The sequence below is a fragment of the Strigops habroptila genome, chromosome 7 (assembly GCF_004027225.2).
Source record: "Strigops habroptila isolate Jane chromosome 7, bStrHab1.2.pri, whole genome shotgun sequence".
NCBI lineage: Eukaryota > Metazoa > Chordata > Aves > Psittaciformes > Psittacidae > Strigops > Strigops habroptila.
Window position 1 is genome coordinate 37,915,794 of NC_044283.2, and position 24,754 is coordinate 37,940,547.

The 24,754-nt window shown below is 34.5% G+C and overlaps 1 protein-coding gene across 3 annotated transcripts in view; it reads left to right on the forward strand.

Moving 5' to 3' along the window:
- Positions 1 to 24,754, forward strand: part of GLRA3 (glycine receptor alpha 3) — an 87,667-nt gene that overhangs the window by 9,257 nt on the left and 53,656 nt on the right. For 2 of the 3 annotated variants that reach the window (XM_030493002.1, XM_030493000.1), the window contains exons 2-3: positions 10,369 to 10,496; positions 15,444 to 15,511. In XM_030493002.1, the coding sequence (XP_030348862.1) occupies positions 10,369 to 10,496; positions 15,444 to 15,511 (196 nt within the window). Of the gene's footprint in view, positions 1 to 6,694; positions 6,756 to 10,368; positions 10,497 to 15,443; positions 15,512 to 24,754 lie in introns of those variants that run through there. The other variant, XM_030493001.1, reaches the window with a different exon arrangement.

A 24,754-nucleotide genomic window follows, 5' to 3' on the forward strand; every position in this document is an offset into this window, starting at 1 on the left:
CATTCCTGTCTCACAGAAAATTCCAAAGCTCTGAAAATATTGTATCGCTTTTTCAATGCATAAAAGGAAGTTTAAGTTTCAGAAAGCAGGAAAAACTCTCTGCCAATTCTGGGGGTGAGGGAAGATGTTCAGAGAAGTTTTTGAAAATTAGAACCCAAAACCTCAACTTCAGTTCCTATCAACGTTAGAAAATTGATAGTGGCTGACAGAATGGAAAGGAAACAAGAATATTGCACACAGGCCTGCCAGCATTTCATTAAAACAGCATTGAAATAGATATGTTTCTGTAAAATCCTGTTTCAAGAAAGCAGGATTTTTCCAACTAGAAAAATTTTGGCTTAATGGAAAATTCTTAACCAATAGTAATAACACAGTATCTACACTATAATTAGCTAACTAATCAAAATAAATCTAATGAGAAGTATTTTGGGAGAGAAATTTATATAGCACTGTGTTCTATTTACTGGTAAGTTTTGACTTGCCTGGGTTGTAGTCCTGTTTGTTGAAACACTTTATTTTAAGGTGAGTGACTCTTCAGGATATATTCAGCTTTTTTTTAACTGAAATTATATTTTATCAAACTTGTTTTGGAGATAAAGTCTCATCTTCTGAGCAGCCATCTGACATACTCACTGAAGATACAGGACAACACTGTTGTGCTGATACAAGCAGATCTTCCCTAAGGCAAATGGAATAGTGTTTAATTGAATTGTGCTTCAGTCATCACAGACCCTAAGGTTTTAATTCAAAATCAAATTTTTATTTAGTTTTGATAAATCTCAACCATTTCATTCTATTGTAAGTTTTTCCATGAAGTTTTTTATGAATAATAAAAGAATCGCTTGAGAAGAGACATATCAAAGAACCCCAGTTTTCAGTTTCAGTTATGTTTTTCAACTCATAAATTGGATTTTTAAAGTAAAACACAGCAAAGGAGGAGCAGAAGACTTATGACATTCTAAATGGTCATTAAATATGATTATGACAAATATCTTTTTTTCTACATACACTTCATGGGACACTGTTACTGTTATATTGAGTGAAAGTAAAGCAACCTAGCGGATTCAAAGTAAGCTGCTGGGGAAATGCCACAACAGTATTAAAAAATCTAAGCAGTGAATTATAACTAGAAATCACAGTAATATGCAGCTCTGCAATTTAAAGGACGTGTTGGTGCATTCAAAATACAGGATCAACCAAGGAGCTGTAATCTGTAGAATTCTGTTTTCAGTATTCACAAGTTGCTCCTGGATTTGTGAAGTTTGCCTTGGGAAACAATAGTTTGAAGGTTTTAGCCAAGCAAAAGTCTCATTTTAATTAATTCTGCTTTCAAGCCAATGTTGCGTCATTGACACCAATTGAATTACTATTCATATTATGGTGAAAGACACCAGTCAGTTCCTGCACAAACTCAATTGGTTAGAGGACTTGCTCATTAATCACAAAAATAAATGTAATTATTCAGCTTTGCATGCTTTTATAGAAGGATATCTGGTTTATGAAAGATAATATCCTGAAATTATTTTACTTGGTTATTTTGCAATCTATCCATTACTCCAGTAACTTTTCTTCATTATTCAGTGAATATACAAATTAGTCGTTATAGTGAGATAGTAATGCAAGTTCAGACTACTATAAATTCATGATTTACAGTTTCTGTTTTCAAACATATTCCATTCATTTTAGCCAGGTATTATCTACCTTTTAAAAAAAAAAAGAAAAAAAAATTGGTAATTGAATCTTGGGAAGATCTGACTATCTTTAATTCAAAACTAAAGTTGCTGAAAACTTAACCCATGCAGTATGTCTTTGGAATAGTAAGAGATTTGTATTTATTTATTTGTCAGAGAATGATTGAAATATTCTCTGCTCCTTGTATTACAGTTTGAGTCAGCTTTTTCCCCAAAATGTAGGTTGAATAAATTAAGAAGCAGCAAGAAACTAAGACCTATGCTTAGAACATTTGTAAAAATAAGGTATACAATAGGTACAAACGACTACTAAGGAAGTAGTTGCTTCTTGGAAAATGAACAAATATTCAGATAAGAGTCATAATTCATAAAATATCTTCAGAAAATTCACATGCTGTAGGGGTGAAATTGGCAACAATAAACTTGTCTTAAACAAGAAAACAAAATTAGACAGACAAACTGTAGTTTATTGAATCCATATCTTAATTTAGCTAGAAAGCCATGACCATAGAATTATGAAGAATGCTGGCAAATTAGTTTTTTTCCTTTACCCTAAGAGATTATATTTTTTTCAAGAGAGTGTTAGTAAAGCATTGTGCTTATGTGTATGTACTGAGACACAAACAAAAACAAGTATATGCATATTTAGCCTCATCTAGAATATAAAGCCCTCTGACCTGTAGATGTCACTGTGACCTGATGATGACTTTTCCAAATCTGAAAGAAAAGACATTTTTAATAGTTGCATTGAGATATAAACCTATATATTCTTCATGTAATTTTAATTTCTAGCCATTAAAATAATAAAGAATGGATAACTAGTGACCTTAAAATGGAAATTTATTGTTTGTTGCACATAAAAACTGTTACTGTGGCTGAAAATGTGTTCTGATGTAACGCTACTTATTTCTACAGCATTATATTGAAAAAATAATCTGTTCATTCAAATTTATTTAAAATAAGAGGGTAAAAGGGCAACTAGAAAAATTTAAAACTGTGAAAATCGGTAGAAAATCTAATCACAGAAAATATTTAAAATTTTCCTGAGGATTTTTCTTAGAAAATACCCCTTTAAAATCTTGGTGATACAATACTCCTGGTCCTGTTGAAGTGACAGTTTTTTCCTCTGGCAAACATGAGTTAAGAGTTCTGTGCTTCTCTCTGATGTGCTAAAATTATTGTTATCTAAAACATTGGAGGATATGAAAAGCTCCATTTTCATTGCACTAGGAACTGACAACTTCATGACCTACAAGAAATAAAAGAAATGTCATTTTTAATAAGCAAGAAACACTTTGTCCATTTTAACAGAATTAATAGGAAAAATGTTTGGAATCTCAGCCTTTTTTGAGACATTGCAAACTTCAGTCTTTCTTCATATACTCACTTTAGGTTTAGTACATGTTACCCTCTTCCACTATTCTTCCACCACTGGAAACTCACTTTTTATTTTTCTTCTTATTGTTTTAGTCCCTCAGAATTAAATAAATTTATTCACCAATAAAGCTCAAGCAGAATTTTTTTCTGTTGGAATACAAAGGCGTTGGAAGGAAATTATCTCCTTGCATTAACCTTGAACAGTAGAACTCTAACAGAGCTCCTAGTTTTCCAGAATGGCCCTGTCTTTTCATGAATTAATATAGCTGATGAATGGCCTCCAATCAGAGAAGTGTGTTTGTCTTCTGTGAAGGATTTTAATTTGGAGTAGAGCAAAGAGATTGCTTTAAAATTTTATTGCATTTTGGTTGGCTGCAGTTTTTTCTTTCCCTATGAGCGTGTAATTAATTTCCTTGAGCTTCTCTTCAAAACTTTTTAATGTAAAGTGCATTAAAAACATTCAAATATCAGCTGGACAGAATGGACCACAAATATAAGATCCAATTGCTCCAGGGGTTTAGCCACACTTGCTGTCTGAGAGAATAAGCTATGTAATGAAATGAAAGAGCTACTGGACCTTCATAATGTATGCAAAGCATCATATAACAGCTCTGTAGTATGCATTATAAGACGAAATACAAAACTTCTATCTCTGAATGGCTAAGATGGATTGTGTTTGAGATGGAAGAAATAATTTATGATCAGATGAGAAAAATCAACAAGCCAAATAAGACAGTAACTTGCTGTTAATGTAATACTTTCAAGGTAAAATACATAGGTAGTTTCATGATGAAAGGAAGAAAATGAACATACAATCTAATTCAAAGATAGTTTGTATCAGTTGTATTCAAAACTTAGTGAGACTCTGGAGACTACTTTCAGAATAACTTGGATAAATTAGGCAACTGCTCTAACTTAGACTTGGAAACCTCTCTCTGGGAAGTTTCCAGTAGAAAGTATTATTACAGGACTCCATACTCTTTCTTTACCTCTGTCATCCACCTCGGATTTCAGCTAATGGTGTTAGACTTCTTTATCACAGAATCATAGAATAGTTAGGCTTGGAAAGGACCTTAAGGTCATCTAGTTCCAACCCTCTGCCATGGGCAGGGATGCCGCATCCTAGACCATGTCGCCCAAGGCTCTGTCCAGCCTGGCCTTGAACACTGCTGGGGATGGAGCATTTGCCACTTCTTTGGGCAACCTGTTTCAGAGACTCACCACCCTCACAGTAAAGAACTTCTTCCTTATATCTAACCTGAACTTACCCTATTTAAGTTTAAACCCCTTACCCCTTGTCCTATCACTACAGTCCCTGATGAAGAATCCCTCTCCAACATCTTTAACTTTTTGTCTGTACTACTCTTATTAAGCCCTTCTGGAGGGCTACAACCTTTCTTATACAAATGCTGGTAGCAGCCTACTATTTCTTTTCTTCAATATTTTCAAATATATGGATATTTTTAAGGATGAAACAACACACTAAAGCGATTTTTAAGAATCCACCTTGAAGATGAAAAGTTTAAAAGACAGGAAAAATCACTGAAAACCAGTACTTTCTGTAGCACACAAATGATACAAAAGTCTCAAAGGCAGTACAACTGACATTAACTTTGAAAATGTACTTTTAAAAATGAAGCTTTAGTAAAAATGTACAGAAGTTTGGGGCCGATAGAGAAAAGACAGCTTATGAGAAGGAATATAGTGATTCTTCAAAAAAACATCGGAAAGCAATCTGATTTTTGTAGCTTTAAATGTTTTAGAGAACATTTGTAGAGGTTGTAAAATGTAAAATTCCTTTTGAAGAGTTTTTCTCTATCATTTTCTTTTGGAGGAAGGGAAGAGAGTGAGGTTTTCTCTCACAAATATGCCTACTTTAACTAGACATTTCAGGAGCACAGATTCATGACCCATGATTTTTCTTGCTAGCTAAATTGCCAGCTGCTACAGGAGATCTCCCTTTTAAATTCTGTAGATATTGGTGCTCTGGCTGCATAGCTATGTTAACTTTTTTTTTTCCCCCCAGAGTTCTGTAGTAGTAATTATATTAACTACATAAAAGATTCAGTAATAATGCAAACATATCCTCATCTGAGGGGTTAGAAGTGAGTCCCATCACCTGCAATTGCAGTCATATGAATCACAGGATCATAATTACCTCCATCTTGAAACACACGGGGACTTTCTATCTCTACTCATAATGCTAAACTATTCCTGAAGTGCTTCACTAGTTGAAAGGCTTGTAATTTATGATCTAAATTTATCCCTGGCCTCTTCATATCCATTTGCATTCATGACAGTGTCATCATTTAGCTTAAAATTCTCTCGTCTTTGCAGGTGCATGTCATTCATAGAACATTAGCTCGTTTTTTCCTAGTAGTGGTCAATCTCTGATATTTTAAGATGTCTGTAGTTTATGGGCATCTCAAGTGTAGTTTTCATTCTTAATTCCACAATGTGCAAGGAGCTGATGCTCGTACAACTGCTTGGTAAGTCAAATACCCAGCTATGAAATGAATTAAGCAAAATGGGCCAACAATACCACTTGCAACCTGCAACCCAGATTACATGTTACAGTACAGGCAACTACAAGCCTACAACCCAGTCCCAGCATAGAAGGATCCTGAGAAGACACCATTTTCCACATTGAACTATGCCCATTTCTTCCCTTCCTTAAGATTTTCAAGTCCAGAAAGTGTCTTTTGGTAATCTGATGATTTCTCCATGATATTTGTAATGTCTACTCTGAATTTAGTCAGGTTTTATATGTATCATAGGTCACTCCTTTTCACCAAGCTAGTTATATACGAAACACAATACCTTATATTTTGTTGAATTGTTTCTTCCAGAAACCTGTACTGTCTTAGCCAGTACAGATTGATCTTCCGTTAAGTTACTTTTATTATTAAACTGTTTGCCTAAATTCCCATTTGAATTTGTCTCTCTCATTGATTTTTCTTCTGTCTTTCTTCTTCAGATCAATGTCCAGCATTTTCTGCCCCTTTGAGGTATTTACACTTCAATGTTATTTTTCAATTTTCTTTTTGATAAACTAAACAGGTTGATCTCTTAAAGTCTCTTACTTCAAGAAAATTTCCCTAACTCTCAGTGGTTTAGTGACTTTGTTCAGTACCTTTATAAATGCTTTCATGTCCTTTTAAACCTTGGACAAGGAATTTGATGCAATGTGCAAGAACTGGTCTCATCAATATCATACAAAATAGTAAGTGACCATTATGCTTCTACTCTCGATATTTCCACACTATTGAATAACACAGTAGTGCAGTGAGAACTTTACCACAATAGTGCTGAGTTGTTCAACATGAATTATGAATCCTTCTTCAGACTCAGCTGCTTTCTCCAACTATGTCCATCATTCCCAATTCATATATTTCATAATATCCTTCCTCTGTCTCTTTTAAACAGTTCTATTTAAATGGACTGAACTTCAGAAATGGGTTATTTTCTTACTCTCATTAATATTTATACCCCTCATTTATTTATTTACTTATTTACTTATTTACTTATTTTTAATTCTTAGTTTTAAACCATTGATGATTTTGTTTTTCCTTTCCAGATTGTAGATGGCAGTGCTGAACGGCATTCTTACTATGACTCCCTACAACAGCTTTTTGTCTAGAATTTAGAATGTGGATGCTGTTCTAGAGAAGCCGCATCTTGGCTGTGGTGGGCTGCTTCTTACTCTCTAATATTTCTATCCTAATAGAAATGTCTTCAGTTTGACCTAACAGTTTCTGACTCAAATATGACCTTTGGTAGGTCATGCGCTGTGACAGACATGTTTTTCTATCATCTCAGTCCATGAAATTTCAATGACAGTCTTCAAGGCATGATGCCAAGCTAACCTCTCCTCAGATTTTAGGTGAACACTTATTTAACAGACAGAATAGACCAAAGACAGGGGTGATTATAGACCTGGTGATTCCAATTTTCCATTCATGCCTGGTTATGTATAACAGCCTGTTTGGAACAAAACCCTAAGTTTTGATGATGTAATTCCAACCAATCAGAAATTATTTTTTTAATACATAGTTGGACAATTTCCATTTTTTTCTTGATTTTTGTCCATTACCTTAGCTAGCATATTGTTTGGGAAGGCTTAATTTTCATCTTAAAGATGTCCAGAACACATTCAGGAAAGTGAAATAAAGTACTGCTTTAAGTCTGAAATTGAAAAAATTGTTTAAATCCTTATAACTGTTAGTAATTTTTACCAGTAGCTCACAGGAACAACACAGAATCACTAGCAGGGCTAGCAATCTTGTTGGTAACTTTTCCTGGTAAAATATGAATGGACTAGAAGACTGGGAGGTTATAATGTCTCTCCAACAAAAGACTTCAGCAGTGGGAAGTCTTTGCTCCCTCTACCTGTATACAAAAATGGTAGGCCTTCCTAAAATCCACTCTCTTTCTTAACAAGAAGAGTATTCCACAAGCCAGCTTAGATAGATGAAAGTATTATTCCTCCAACAGTATTCTCGAAATACATATTTTTGATTAAAAGCAATTGGAAAGAGCAGAGTGCTTAACTAGCTTTTACTCAGTAACACACCAAGCTGAGCAAAAGGGAAAAAATTCCTTGAAGAAATATTTAGTTACAAATTACACCTGATTTCAAAAATAACACTTGCTTACAGAAAATATATTAATTATGCTCCATATATTGCCTTCAGAAGCAGGCAATACAATTACTCAAGATGTTCTGACACTTTTAACTGACTAATGAAAGCAAATATTAACGACGTTATCATACAAAAATGTAAATGCCACTTTGAGAAAATCTATAGCCTCAACAGTTATTATTTTTCCTATTCAGCATTTGTTACCTTAATTTCAACATACTCTACTCCATGGCAGCCTTTAAAAGTAACAATTACAAGCACAACAAAGAAAGATATAGGAAAAGTTCAGTGAAATGATAAAAGGACAAACAGATACATTCTCCATTCAGAGAAAGTGATTAATATTGAAGCTAACAATGGACCCTTATATATTTGTGTTCTGGAGAATTTAATTATATCCAAAATAAAAATACAGGAAATATATATCCTGTAGTGTAGGAATTTTATATACCTTGTAGAATAGAAATATAACTTTCTTACACAGGAGTATAAAAAAGAAATGTGTTATATATATATGCATATACACATTAACTTGATTATCCTGCCTTGCAAATAGACAAAATCCAGCAAATTGTAATTGGACTATCATATTTTTTTTGCTTTATAGCTACATGTGGGGTGTTTTACAAAAATATAAATGACTGCAAGTTTCAATAATGTGATTAATAGATACAGTCAGAATTGTTGATAATGAAAATTATGCCAATAGGATAATTTCTAACTGAACTAGAAAAAGAATATGTGAGTATTTACTTTCTCAGAAAAAGGAATTCGTTCTCCAGCTATGGGAAAAAAGTAAGTTAGCTTCTGAAGGAGACTATAAAACATTTTTACTAGAAGATAATACTGAAAGAGATACCAAACTATTCAAAAAAATTTAGAAATATCCAACAATTTCAAAATTTATGAATCTAGAATGAATTTATGAATTTAACAATCTAGAAATATGCAAATCGACTCACACATAGAATAGAATAAACACCAGATAACAAATTAAGCAGAAGGATTTTAGTTCTCTTATTTCAGTTGATTTATAATTTAAAAACTGAATTGCCAGTTTTAATTAAATTACGAGTAAACCACAGCATTCTAGAGGTTTCTATGTTCATATTCTGTGCATGACCAAGTTTGTAATACTCAAGACTTAATATGATATAATTATTAATTTAAGATATTAAATCCAAAGTTCACATTTGAAGACAGATTTTTTTTTTAGCAGACCTTCTAAATGGAATTTGCCATAAAACTGTAACTTTTCATGTCCTGAGTAACACAGTGTTTAGAGGAAAAAAATTACATTCCCAGTCTGCACTTAACATGGCATCTGCATACACAGATACGTGTATGGAATTTTCCCATTTTGGAACTCCATCCATTGTTAACAAGCAAAGTTCAACGTAGGTTTTTTACATCTTAGAAAATTCCTAAGGATTTTAGGGGTTTCCCTGGGCTTACTTCTAAACAAAAGCATTTTTAAGCACTTTTAAAAAAGTGAATTGACATTAATAGGAGACAACAAAGCAGGCAAGAAGTCAGAAGAAATGGGAAAAGCTCTTTATCTTTTTCGAGACTCCAAAAGCCATGAATGGTTTTATTTGCATTGTGTACCACAATGTTACTCAGAAATTTATGTATATGTATATAGATTTGCTGACTGTATTGTTTTTTCAGTGTGTTGGCCAGCACTCAAGTAAGAGTTCCACAATAATAGAGGCCTTTTTGTTGGGTCCACATGGCTGATTGTAGTGTCAATACCCTTCTCACTTAGCATGTGCGGAGCACGCTTTAGAGTGTCAGAGGGAGTTCTGTATGCATATGGAGAGAAGGCTATATGAGATGACATTTGCCATGTGGCCCTGAGATGAAAATTTTGCCCTAAAATAATTCCTTCAGTAAGTTGTTTCTTTCCACTGCAGCAGGTAGTTTTTTTTTAACAGAAAAATAACCTCTAAGACACAGTTAAGAATATCATTTGCCAAGAGACTGTTTAATATGTTGTGTTATGTTTAAATATCAATATAAAACATCAGCTGAAGAAAAATTGGTGGTAGTAGTACTATTCCATGAAAGATATAGAATCAACTAGGTTGGAAAAGACCTTTAAAATCATCAAGTCCAACCTTTACCTGAGGACTGCCAAGTCCACCAATAAACCATGTCACTAAGGGCTTCATCTACATATTTTTTGAACACTTCCAAGGATGGTGATTCCACCACGTCCTTACTATTTTCTTTCTCATCTGGACTTCTGTTACACCACACCCAGTTAAAAAATCTAATCTTAGAGTAGACTCCAAATTATGACATTCCACATGCACAGCCTTTGTGTAGATGACATAGTTTAACTCCGTGACGATGAATTGATTACTGTTGACTGAAAGTGTTATTAATCTACAAAAATCCTGAAGAAGAGGTAACAGCAACCTATAACTAAGCAGCTTAACAAAATAAAATTTACACATAAAATGACAGATACAAAAGCATTTATTTGCTACTACTATTTTTGAAGAATAAACTAGCTTGAAAGGCAATCTTAGCTTTCCTATTCTCTTGTTCATACATGAACTGAATGATCGACTATTAAAGTATCCATAAGAAAATCTCTAACAAAATGTTTTGTTCCATTTGTTTGTTTGTTTGCTTTTCCTTGCTGTTAGCTTGGTAGCCACAAAGGAAACAGACAGTGCAAGATCTCGTAGCATGCCAATGTCGCCATCTGATTTCCTGGATAAGTTAATGGGAAGGATGTCAGGCTACGATGCAAGAATCAGACCAAATTTCAAAGGTAATTTCAAACCTAAACTTTCAGTTTTTCAATATTTCTTCTCACACAAATGCAGCTCCTGGAACAAATATGAAAACTAAGAAGTACACTCACTGGAAACAAAAGAAAAATATTCCTTCTTTTGCCTTTCTTTATTATGACGCTTCATTTCAGTAGTAATATGCTTAATTCCTGTCACTTTTACAGCTGCCCAAATACAGACCTTTTGGAAACGTAGCCTATCACTAGATTTCAGTTGTCTAATATAATTATTTCTTTCTTTTTTGGATTTTTTTTTTTTTTGTTTGGGTTTTTTTGGTTTGTTTTGGGTTTTTGTTGGGTTTGGTTTTTTTTTTGTTTGTTTGTTTGGTTGGTTGGTTGGTTGGTTTGTTTGGGGTGGTTTTTTTTTTGTGATGGTCGTGGATGGATTTTTTCTAATTTTTTTTAATAATCCTTTGACATGTCCAACTCCCAGAAATATAAGTGATTATGACTCTAAAGCCATTGCTATTTGCTGGTGTCAGAATTTGCCCAGACTGATTCATAAAGACCAAGTCTTTTGTCAAATTACTTCCTCACCAGTAAGCCATAAACAGTTGGTGTTGTGTATATAAAGTTATTAACCAGGATTTACTGCAGCTGGAAATGTTTTGCTTTTAACAAGTTAGCTGTGCTGATATTTCTCAGAAAATGATAAATGTGCACTGGAAATTCAAACACATCACTAAAAGATTTACAACAGTGATCAATATCCCCGAAAACCATACAGAATAAGTCCCTTGGGCTTTCCTTGCCAGAACTACTTTGAAGAATGTTCCGGTGCCTGGCTTCCTGAAGGGCTCAAGAATATCAAACAATTTTTGGACAGTAATGCAAAACACTTTATTTGTAAGGTTTTTTCTTACATGAATGCTAGCTTTTACATTATCTTTGCTCCTTATTAAAGTTACCTTGACTTGTTGCCACAGTATTTTTTTTAGCATGCAAACTGCAGGTTCAACCTAAGGTAAAGCTCTGCTGGGCAGAAGACCTCAGGCAAAGTCTAAACCCTGGAGATTTTCTTCTTTCTTTTTTGTGTTTCCTGAAGTCCTACAAACAAGTGTTTAAAAATGAGTTTACAGCTTAGCAGTTGATTTGGAGATTGGATTTTGGAGATTGCCATGGACATCATGCAATCACAATGTTCTGATGGGGCTACAGTGAAGAATAGGCAGGTGGTTTAGAATTAGCAAATTCAATACAGTACTTCTTGAAAATATAACTCAAAAAACTTAGAGCCTTGTTTTGTAACAATTGAAATTTAAAGAGACAAAACCTAATTTGACATCATTCTTTTTCAAAAAGTGCACATTTTAAATCTTCTAGACAGCTATGCAGTTTGAACAAATCTGCCCAGAATGATTCAGACCTATCACTAAGAATAAGTATCTCCTTCAGTGGCTTTGCTACTTTCTGGTGGCAACTACTGGGGCTTACTGTCTTTTTGAGTTTTTAATGTGGCGACAGTTTTAAAGAAACAGAATGAGTACTAATAAGAGAACTCAGAAAATCATTATTTATTCTTCCAGTAAAATTCCTATGTAGACAAGATCTTTAACTACTGATTTTAGTCATAGTTAACTTTGGTCAATAACATGTAATTATGTATTTTGTCTGAGTGCTCTGCTTTTGGATAACGAATTCTGCTTATCTGTTCTTGTTCAACAGAAATAATAGAGAAGACTGTTGGTATTTATTTAGCTATGGAATAAAAAGAGAAAATTAAGAGCTCTTGCAAAATCTTTGTTCTAGCTGCAATTTATTTACTTTACCCAGTACATCAAACCTATACAAATGTGCTTGTCTTCTTACTCAGCTGTTCCAAATCCCAGACTCTATCTTTCTTACAAATATGGGAAATACTTCATGGCCTTTCAAATTTGGACACAATTATGTAATCCATGTGTAAAAATTGTCATGGCCTCAAGATGCTCAGAATTAATCTGATACAGAAGAGGTGTTATAATTTTAAATTTATACAGCTCAGATTGCGACACTGATAACAACCTATTAATGTGGAGATTCTGGGATTTACATAGGAAAGTGTAAAGCGTTCCTTGCCATTGTATGGCCAGGGTACTCAGCAATCATTAGTTTAAGAACTTCTTAAACCAGGATTTAAATGAAAAAAATAATTTAGATAATAAATATGTTCATCTCATCACTTCTGGAAGCAGTTTTGGCCTTTCAGTGCAGATCCATGGGGCAATGCACCAGAAATCACCTTGCACTTTGAAAAATGGCTATTTATTCCTAACATTAAATAACTTTGAAGCAAAAGGCACTGTCTTTCGCTTAATCAAGACTAATACCCTTAAAGAGCCTTTGAAAAAAGATCATGTTGAAAAGTTATTGAAACTCCAAATAACTAGTTTAATTAATTTAATTATATACTACAATTAAAATTAATATTTATTTCATCTTATTAGACTGCCTCTGCCCACCTGCTCATCAGCTCTTTCGAAGAGTTTCAGTAGATCTGAGAGACATTATTTCAGCAAAAATAATATTAATCCACATCTGTTAGTCACAACAGTTGTCATAATTTCTACCAGTTTGGCTGGTATAGAGGTAAGGTTTACAGGGGTAACGTTCATTGTCAATGTCATCCATCATCACACCTGAATTCTGATTTGTTTTTTTAACTCAAATTATGCTTGCTGGACAAGGTACGCATTTCCCCTGATAACAAAACTGATGCAGGTTATAGCTGACTCACAGTGATTTGTATTTCCACAACTTTACAAAGATTTTGATACTGCCTGGCTTGATATCACCTCAGCCTGTCAATTTGGTCCTGATCACTTAGTCTGAAACATATTCTACGGTCTTCATTCAAATCTTCCGTCAGAATAGTTACAGTATTTGACACAGCTAGCAAGTGGAGACAAATACTGCTACAAAGACTTCATTTAGTTTTTCTGTTCTGACCTTCTTCACTTTCATGGATACTTTTAATCATCTTCTCTTGACTTCACCTTCCAGATGTTGGCAGGATTCTATTTTTTAACGCCTTGCAGATAATTATCATTGTTAGCTTTTGTGTTTCTAGTGAGTTTCAGCTCTATCTTTTTCTCTATGTTCCACATGCCTGAGTTCCTGTGTTTGAATATGACTTCCAGTTTTAACAGCTTCATTTGTGCTTCTTTTTAATGTTTTGGGAAGTTCATTTTTAGTCTCAGCACAGTATCTTTAAATAATCTCTAAATCATTTGCAAGCTGCTTTTAGCCTCTCCTTTTGTACTCTTTTTATCCAGATGTTAACTATATTGTTGTAATGCTACTTTTGAAATTAAGGAGCGTTGTAGTGATTTAGGGCTTTTTCTTTATAAAAGCATCTATGTTTGTTGATATAGCACACTTATACCTTAAAGCATAGTACTAATTTAAACAAGCTAGTATTATACCAAATTTGAAATGATGACAAGCACTATAACATGAAAGTGTTTGAAAGGAAAGCTGCCTTTCGAAGAAATAATCTAACATAGCCAGGAAGTACAATTTTCTCCCTGACGGTTTTTACTGACTCTGCCTTTGTTCATCTCCCCTGCTTTTTCTTTTTCCCTTGATCTTTTTCAGGAGTTGTCTATGTCAAACTTCTACTGAATTCTAAGAAATGCTGGATATGCTCAAGAACAGCTCTAAATAATTAACTAAATATCAAAGTAAAAATAGTGTCAAAGTGACTGCAGAGCGATAACTCCTTACTTGAGAATTCTTCTCCATAGGATGCAGTCTTGTATATTACAGTGACTGAAGTACATGTAGTGATGTTTTGTTGAAATTGCATACAGTATTTCAAAACAATTATTGCCTTGAAGAAAGAAGAATGTTCCAAATTGTGTCCTATTGACAGAATTTTTAATGGACGTTCTTGTTCTTCAAGTATTTAATATTGAGTTCATTGGTCACATTAGATTTTGTTAGTTGCAAATCACTAGCAGTGGCAGAGCAGCTTCTTTCTTCAATGACCCTAAAAGAAATATTACATAAAGGTTTGTAAGACCAATCCTCGAATTCCAGATACAGATCTTTCATTATTAGTGGCTGCTTACAACTACAAAAAGAAACCAGGTTCTCAAATGCTGAACTGGATTATTGATATATAAGAATATTAAGGGGCAGAAGGGTGACTAAAAAACCTTGTGATGGAAAAACCTTGTTTCTGCTGCACACAGATTGAAATTGATAAGATTTAAATGACAAATTAACATGCTCTACCACCATGCCATTTTTACAGAGACTTTCAGAGAAATAACTTCAAACCTTTTCCATGAAGAGACAATTCATTGTTCAGTTATCATAATGACTGCGCTGCCACTACTGATTCATCACACATGTAAGATAAGACAGAACGACAGTTGCCTGAAGACCCATGGTAACAGAAAATTCAGTTTAAACGGATTATTAACTATTTTGTGGGTTTGAGAGAAATAAGAATAGAATCTAAGTCTTTCTTTCTTATCCACATTTGTTCTTGTAAGCAGTAGAAGAGCAGAAGTAACGTATTTCTGTTACCAGTGATGACAGATATGATTAAAGGTAGCAGCTGCCTTGAGTGAAGGTTATTTTTTCCCCTAATTGTTGTGAGAAGTGCATACACTGCTTACTGAAACACACATAAAAACCTGTTTTATTATATATTTCAAATAAGATGTTGATTTTTTTTTTTTTTGCACAGACACATCTGTGCAAGTTTATAATCAACTTTGTCTCTTTTTATTATTGCTAAAACTGGCCAGTCAAGTAGCATACTTTTGAGAAAAATCAAAAGGAAATTTATTAGAAAATGTTCACTGTAATTGTGCATTAAATGAGTTGTGCATGTAGCATTATTTCATCCTAATTAAATTTTAAGAAATCATAACTCTTTGTATTTTACAGTCAGTCAATAAGGTAAAGGAACTGGTGTTTTTTTTTCTTTTGCAGGCCCTCCAGTTAATGTCACATGCAACATATTTATAAACAGCTTTGGATCCATTGCAGAGACAACCATGGTAAGATATTTTACCTCAACTGATGATTAAAGTTCAAGTTAAATATGTTCAATGAGCTCAAAAGCTAGCTAGGGCTTCTCTTCACCTGGAACTAAATGAAGAAGGAAATCCGCTTCTAAGAACAGAAGTGAGAACATTTAATTTGGCAGCTGATTTTTTCAAAAATTCATCATTATACCATCAAATACACAAGTAAAGCCAAGGGTTGGGGGTTTATTTTCATTTCTCCATAAGTTTTCTTTGATAATTGTAACAAACTCATTATTTTCAATTAGATATGTATTAGTTTCTATAGTGTTCCAGTTTTCTAACCTCAAAAATGTTGCTTCATTAAGTTGCTTTGTTAATAATATTTTATAATTTCATTATATACAGTGCATATAGGGATGTATACTTCATTTTAAAAGTCCTTCACCAATAGAGCTGTTGCACAGGGATAATAGAATAACTGAAACAGTGATCTGGTATATCATGAATTTTATGAGTGTGGTAAATATGCTGTTTTTATGTACACTTATAATTTGTCTATTAAAGAAAGGCAGAAGATAGAGTACAAGAAGACTGGAGAATTTCAGAAAATAAGGAGAAAGAGAGGTTCAAGTCTAAAGATAGTAAAACTAGATATTGAACTGTGAACTGACAAAGAAAACTTAGACAATATTATTTAACAGGTAAAACATACATGCTAATAACTTGCAGCACAGATTCACTCTTTAAAAATTGGTGAGAGAGGAGATATAGACATTCTTTCTCCATACAAGTGCCTCACATATTTTGAAGAAAGGCAAATAAATACCTTCAAAAACAGTTACATAGCAATTTGGGGACAGAGAGAGTTAAAATATAGAGAGATGAAGGAAGAACTAGGAGTCTGTGAGATCCAAATAAAGTAAATACTCTGAAATCCCAACAATTTCAGGGGTCAGGATATGTACTTGGAACGACAGAACACAGAATAAAAATAATTGGTATAGCCAAAAAAAAAAGAGGGAAGGCAATAACCCTAAGCAAAAGCCATCCTTCTGAATTACCAGTAAGAGCAAAAAAAAAAGACCTTTGACTTTTGAATGTACCCAAGGACCTGTAATTAGGAAATCGATAACATAAATTCATAAAGTTGAATATTTATGCACCCCATATCCAAAGTGATATTCACAGCTGCCTAATCTTTACCCACCGTGGAACACAGGGGTAGATGTTACTGAGAAAAGCAGATGATTTTTTTCAGGTAGAAAATTACTTTAATTTGTATCTGGGTGCCTTGCCAGATTGCAAATCTCAAACAGACTGACATGTCATCCAAGCAGATTTAGCCAGGTTCGATCAGAGGATTAAGTAATACCACATGATTAGAATAGTGCTGCACAGCTACTTTTCAATGGCTGGATGGGTGTATCTGGTACAAAGCAGGAGACAGACCACAGGGTCAGTAAAGTGCAAAAATCCAGCAATTAGATGACTATAAAAAACGTGTTTAGAAAAACAAAGTTGCTACCACTTAAAAAATTGTCCTGAATTTGGGAAGAGAATGCCTGAGTTCACATCTCAAGTGTGTTTTCTCTCTATGACCAGAGAATTAGAGACATTTCCTTTCAGTGCAACTTAGTACAATACTTCTATTTTATAATGATATTCCATCCTGTTCTGTGTTGCCTTGAAAGTACATTAAAACAGTCGAGATAGACTACAGCCTGATCTGTAAAAGATTAGTAGTATGTTACAGAAGATACCAAACCTGGTCAGAAACACAGGGTTTTTCATTCTGTCGATTATATGCATTCAAAAGCTGAACAAGTACAACCTTGACTTTAAGACAAATGCTGCCTTTATGATGCTGGTGTTCTGTTTATAGTGTATTCACTGATCCACAGTATGTTTTGTTTATGGTCAGCAGCTTTAGACCCCTCAGAGACCCAAATCTTCCTTTGCAGAAAAACAGATGATTTTATGTAGATGGGACTTTCATTCGTGTATTTTATTAGCTTTAACTTCTTCCCAATGCTAAAGATGAACATCTTCTGAAAAACATGAACATCTTTCTACCTTAAAATTACAACCAAAACCATCTTTCATTATTTTGCAAGCTGAATTTCCTCATTGTTGAACAAAAGTCACTTCACCGCAGTTCAATATTTTACCAATAGTCACTATGTTACTATTTATTTAATGTAATCCTTAAAATTCAGGTACCTGTGTTCTAACATTTATTCTAAATCTTTATGCATAAAACGAGTTATTAGAACAATTTATTACACTCAAAAACGACTTCTATATTCTTGATACTTTTGTCCAAACTGTAAACAAAAGAGCTCAAGTAAGCAACAAGTGCAAAGTAAAACCTGGCCACTAAGCGGTACCTTGAAGTGTCGCTGATATTTAAAACTACCAGCTGAATAATGAATAAGCATATAATCTATTAGCTTTAAAGAAGTCCGAGTACATCAAGCCACTGTCGTGATTGCTCTTGGCACTTTCAGTGTCTCTCCCTGTCTCTCTGGTTCTCTCACTGATGACCAAAATCTTTGTGCTCCCTCTGCTGCCTCGGCTACGTATAACACAGTAAACACAGAAAAACAATGGGTTAAAAAACTGCTAAGATCACCTGCAAAATAGACTGAGTTATGGGCTCAGGAGTAAACTGAGGTTTTTTACATTCTAGTGGGTCTGCAGCTGTCCAGTTTGTTATATGTCCAGATTAATCCATGCAAATCCCCCTGATGAACTTGCATTCTAAGCAGACAGCATCATGTCATCCTGCCCAAATACAGCGTATTTTCCACATTGTACAGAAATTCTATAGTATGCAAACAAAAGAGCTCCAAATCAGTCAGTTTTACAAGCAGCAATGGAGAACACTGTTTTATGCAGTTCTGCTCTGAAACTTTTAGTCTACTGGATGATATTACAACAGTGCAACCACATGATGAAGCAGAGAAGAACAAGGAAAAGTTAGACAAAGGTAGCACAGCCAATTCCTGTCCATCTCACCAAGTTGCAAGGTGTGGCATGACACCAACTGCTTGCAACAGCTAGCATCAAGGATGCATATTGCATATCGCTGTCGGGTATTGAGAAGAGGTGGGTTTAGGTGCCTATTAAGAATGAGACCAATTGGAGCTGTGCACAAAAACATGAGGGTCAAGCATTCGGCTTGCTGATAAACTGTAATAGATGGTGCAGCAGATGGATAGGTTGGTTGACACTATGCATCAAGAGGCTAGTACAGATAATACTGCACATGATGGTTATCAGGTACCAACACCTGAATTTCCAAATCTGGGGAAATCTGGTTCTCAGTTAACACTGACAATCATCCTAACACCACAAGTCAGAAATGAGGAGAAATAATCTCACTGTGTTTATCTCCTGGCCTCTGGGAAGTTTTTGAGGATGATTGTAGTATTCTATACTTTTTCCTAAACTTCTCTTTCTGTGTTAAAAGATCTGAATATTCCTGTATTCTTTCCTGGCGTCTATACTGGCGACATTTCTCAGGAAGTAACTCCAGCATTTTGGGCTTCTTTGATGACTCTGACAAAGTAAAGCAAATGTCAATTTTTCCTTTTTGATTCCTTTGATGATTTATAAATGATACAGAAAAAAAAAAAAAAAAGAATAACAGACAGTGTTGGGATTGGATCATTCCAGAATCAAATTTCAGGAATTTGGGCAGCAAATGAACTTTGCAGTGAAGAAAATAGTTTTGACTCTTACTTTTGGTTTAGGTTTGGACCAGTAAAAATGGCTACTTAAATTGATCTTTAAAAATCACCAGAATTTTTACCGTTGCTGACTTGATGACCTATGCAGAAGCTGGTGGCAGGCTTCTTTCCCTGGCCCTTCCAGTGGTTTTTAAATTGTTTTCAAAAGCAACCCACTAGTGAGTTATTAGGGAGCAGTAGTATTTGTTCCTTGATTAACAGTGTGATTATGCTATTTGAAAAAGAGGCTCAATTACAGGGATGGTTTCCACAGATTTCATATTTGAAAGCCAGTATATTCAACATGGATATACAGAAAAACAGAAATATAAACTATGAATGCAGACATGTCAGTAAAAAACGGACAAATAATCTTATCTTTTTAAATATGAGGTTAAACTTTTTTGTTTGTCACTGTAAACCAGCAACAAACCAACTCAAGACCAAGTCTCAAGTTTATTTTAGATATTGTCTTGAGGCCAAATTCTGCTGAAAGCTCTAGAGATACAGTGCAATCTTACCTAATAACAAAGTGCATTTGCCTGAGAAAATACCGGAAAAAGTCAGTTCTTGCTTCCAGGTCTCAAAACCTTCGTTTTCTAAATATCCTTTCAATGATTTATGAAGAATTGAAACTTCCTGTATGAAAGGAAAATATTTCGTGCAGTCAACATCTCTAGATTGACTGTGAAGTTACAGTCTAGAATAAGTGTAATGATGAAAAGCTGCTTGAAAATGTCTTGGACATTTTCAATAGCTTTAGATGAGAGTATTGCCACAGAGAATCCAACTCAGCATGTGTTTGCAGCATTAATGGAAATTTAAAAGTGATGCAGGAACTGAAAAGGACTATAAGAATATAGTCCTTTTGTGCATGAACATGTCATAGGTCTGAAAAGATAAAAGCAAGTATCTACAGTAAAACAGAAGTTCAGACTGACAGTTTTCACTGACAGCAGTCATGTAATGGGCACAAACAGAATAAAGGTGTGGTCCCTTTGCAAAAACTGAATGTCTTAAAAGCAGAATCCAGAAACCTAATATACCAGGTTTTCACAATCAAATACTAAAATTCCTCTTTCAGTTGTTCTGACTTGTAAGTTTAATTTATTTTTGTGACTGTGACCCATAATTTATTTCAAGATTATTTGGAAGGAGGTGAATTGGAATAGGCTTTATATTTATCCCAGTAAGGCTTGCTGTCTGAGTCACAGCCAAATTCTGTAACACTTTCAGGAACTTGGAGCTGAAATTCAATGAGATCTTTATGTAATATGGAGAATAAGTATGTAAGTCAGAAATAAAGACTGCTGGTTCCATTTAACTTTCTCTACTGATATAAACAGATCATCTGGATCTTAATACCCATCTATAAGGGTAGTTTATGACTTATTACAGACCCGTGTGGTGTTGTCAAGGTTTCCAGACATAACTTTTATTACTTATTGCCAGCAGACAAATATCTCGTTTCCCAACATGCAAGAACAGTGTTTCTAGACTACGGCACATGCAGAAGACAGGCACTCTGAGCTCATGTAGAAAAGCTGCAGGATCAGACTGACAACAGGTTTTCCCATTTCAAAACAGACTGCTCACTGCTGATCTATTTTTGTGGTGCTTGAAGATGCAGTTCTATACCTACAAATTAAATTAATTGAAGAGAATTGCAAACGGATTTTTACAAAGCAAACAGTGATCTTCTTCCTAAATTTTAGTAGGTTTTTGTCATTCAGTTTAACAAAAGACTAAGACATGATGCTTGAACACTTTGGTACTCTCTGCCAATACATAAATCCACAAACAAATGTTTTCAGTAATGAACAACAGCAACAACAAAATGTTAAATGTTGAATAAAATCTCCAAGATTCTTCATGAAAAACAATCATCAGTTTATAGTGCCAGCTGTCACAGATAACATGGAAAATACTCTAGTACCTCAAGGCCTAGTGCTGAAAGCTGAGTGGCTATATCCACTTGTTCAAGCTGGGATATTCCACAAAATCCCTCTTCTGCTACCACCAGATGCATGCAGTGTCTTCTGCTTTGACTTCCCAGCCCTGGGCAAAATGTCAAATCAGGTATACAACTATCTATACCAACTTGAGGTATACCTGATTCTGTAAATGTTTTAGGACACAGCACTGAGAGATTGTTTCATTGGTCTAAGGAACAGGCCGCAGTGGTAGCCTTACACGTGTGCTGGGCCATGTTTCTTAAAGTTTTACTTACATTGAGGGAAACCTACCTTCATATATTTTTTACCTCATTTGAAGAAAAGACTGAATCCAGGCTTGCAGTTGCCTTAGTACTTTAAGCCTAGGAGTAATTTTTCTGTTTTATCTAAAATAGATATTTCCCGGCATATGTGTGTAATCAGCTCTTCCAAACATACTATAGGAAATAATTTTCTCCTTCTATCTGGTCCATTTTTGCAAACATTCTTTAGATCTAAACATAAAATCTTTAGATTAAAAACAAATTAAAAAATTGTACAACACAGAAAGCTGAAGAGTTCAATTTAAAGACACCAAATTTTCCATTTCCCCATAGCTTCATATAGCAACTACTAGGAACAGAAGACTTGAAGAGACCTCCTACATGATCAGTGCAAGTCCTTACTAGTGCAGATAATTTTGCTTTATAATCGTATTCATCACCCGTTCTAATGCTGTATAAAACCCAAATGGTTTCTTTACATGTCAGCCCCTATGAAAAGTTCTTCCAAAATCTTTATTTCCTCATTCCAAGGGAGACTTAGCCTTTAGCCAAATAGCCAAATATTTATGTACTTTGTTTACCTACACCCATCTGATCTTGTTCTAGAAAAGCTGGAGGAAAGTTCACACCTCCTATTAATTCTTACATATGCTTGCTTACATTGACTTTTCTTTTTCTGCCTGCTTTTGTACAGCATTGCATTATAAAAGCCTATGGCATTACTCCCATCCCCTCCAGAATTTTCTTACTTACTTTTACATCTTTATATTTGTCTTTTTAACCTGTCCGAATAGGAGCTATCAGGTTAGCAGTTACAAAAGGTCTATATCCTACTATAGCAATTGCAGCATTACCCAGAAAAAGCTGTAAAGACAACTAATTTGCAAGCTGAGATCTACTCAGTCACTATTATAGAAAAACTGAGTATCTGTGAAAAGATGATTGTGGCATCACTATATAGCTCTGTTCACACTGTGTGAGGTATGCTGTTTATAAAGTTTCATATTTTGTTGCAGTCATATAAGAAGATTTATTCCATTGAGGTTATATGTAACACTCATAATGTTTCTTTAATTTATAAGAACACAGATACCATGTAAAGACACTAAAAAAAACCACCCCCCCCCAAAAAAACAAAGAAACGCCACCACTCCCTAAAAAAAAAAAGGACTAGGCCAAAAGAAATAGTTTTTCAAACATCTTTAGTGTAGCTACCTTATGATGTGTATTTAAGCAATGGAAATTAATCTCATCATTATATATGGGGATTTTGTCCTTAACTCCCATTAGCACTAATAGGAGTTAAGTCCATAAATCCCCATCTATCACTCTAAGAATATAGCCTTTCTTCCTTGTTATTCCATGAACTTGTAATTTACTAACACTTTGTTTACACAAACAAAAGCTACAGCCATCTTTAGAATAACTGTTACATTAACACGAATTAAGAAAATTAAGGATTCTCCAATTGTCACTTTTGTTCCTGATTTCTGTTCTTGAGTCTAGTAAATATGTGCTGGAAAGGTTCTCCAGTACAAACACATTACATGAAGCATTCACCTTGAAATTCTTTCATTGAATAAGTTTGAGTTATTTTGGCATCATTTAAAAATTCATTTCTGCTCTCATGTCTTCATTCTATTGTGAATATTTGGTACTTCATGCACTCTGGGTGTGCATTTTTAATCGTAATAGCCAAAGCCACTCAGCATGAAAGAGCTGTGCACTCACATTTTTTATACATCATACTCATACTGGAAAGAAATATCCTAAATCATATTCCAAAAAGTTGAAACCATCTTATAATACTTTAATACTAAACAGTAAAATTATACCATTTATTAAAAGAGCTGGTAAGAATATATTTTGTACATAGGTTTTGTCCTTTTCCAAAGGGAATACACAGCATGCTATCAAATATGGTCATTAGCAGCTGGTAGAAAAGGAAGTATTATGAGACTGTGATTCAGGCTTTATTTTTCTTTAAAAGCCAATGGGATCAGCAAGGTGTGGGCTGATAATGCATTTTTAGCTGACATGCCCCTCCCTTTGTCATTACTGGCATTACAACAATGGTGTCAGATCTTTTTTTTTCCCCCTAAATCCTCCTAGATTCTAATCCAATTTACACAATAGTAAAACAGCATGTCTGAGACAGATTTTCTTCAACAGCGCAAAATAACTTGTGTGACTTCAGAATCTGTCTCGCTTATCACGTAGACCTCAGCAGGCCCAGTTAGTTGACTAAAGCTCAGAAACTGGGTTCTGTATCTTCTCTCACTCCCAAGCAATTTCCTTTGTCCCTTCAGCTCGTAAACCATTTTAGCCAGGAAGCACTATCCTGCCATCTAGATCCACCATACAGGTGTCTCTAGACAGGGATCTACAAACTGCCACCTTCTTCCCTCTCTCCAAACTGCCACCTTCTTCCCTCTCTCCAAACTGTAGGTAATTAATACCAGCTCACAGGCTTCTCTGCTCCTCTGCCTCTAGTGATCCAGCTTGATGAGGCTTTTATTTTCTCAACAACTTCATCCAGGTCTTTGGCACAGCAAAGCCAACAAACATTAGCTCCCTTTAGTTGCAGACTTTTCCACAGTTCGGAAAGGTCCCCACTTGCAAGCCTTTACAAAATACTATCAAACCCTAGAATAAAATTTAATCCCATATCTTTCTTTCCCAGAAAAAAAAAAAAAAAACCAAAACCAAAACAAAACAGGCAGCTACCTTCCCAAAACATTTCTTGTTAGACACTGTGAGCCAGCGTGAGCAGATATTAACCAAACACTTCATCACAATCATAAAGAAATTGAAGGTGAATTAAACCCAAATATATTGAATACACATGAAGAACAAGTATGTATTCACTATTTCTTCTTTACCTATTTTTAATGATAAAAAAATAATCTTCAAAAGCTCTTCTGGGGAATCTGAATTTATTTGCTTGCTTTAAAAAATAAGCAGTCTTTGTGTTGCTTGATCTTTCAGTTACTAGATTTGTTTTTCAGTTAATAGATTTCCAGAATATAAATGTACAGGAACATATGAAAGCCAATATATCAGCATAACATAACATGATTAGCCAAAGAAGATTGCTAGTCTGCTTTCCTTCTACAAACATCGAGTGCTACAGTATGTGAAATCTACCACAATCTTCTTTTAGTCCTTTTATCTTCTTTTATAGACTTAAATTGAATAAGGGTTTAGCTACTTGACTCCTAGTAGGATTGAAGGGATAGAGTACTGAAAATTTGATGTTTCTAGTCAGTCTTTATTAGTTTTCACTTAGCAAGAAATACCTTCTGCTGCTAGAGCAAAGGAATC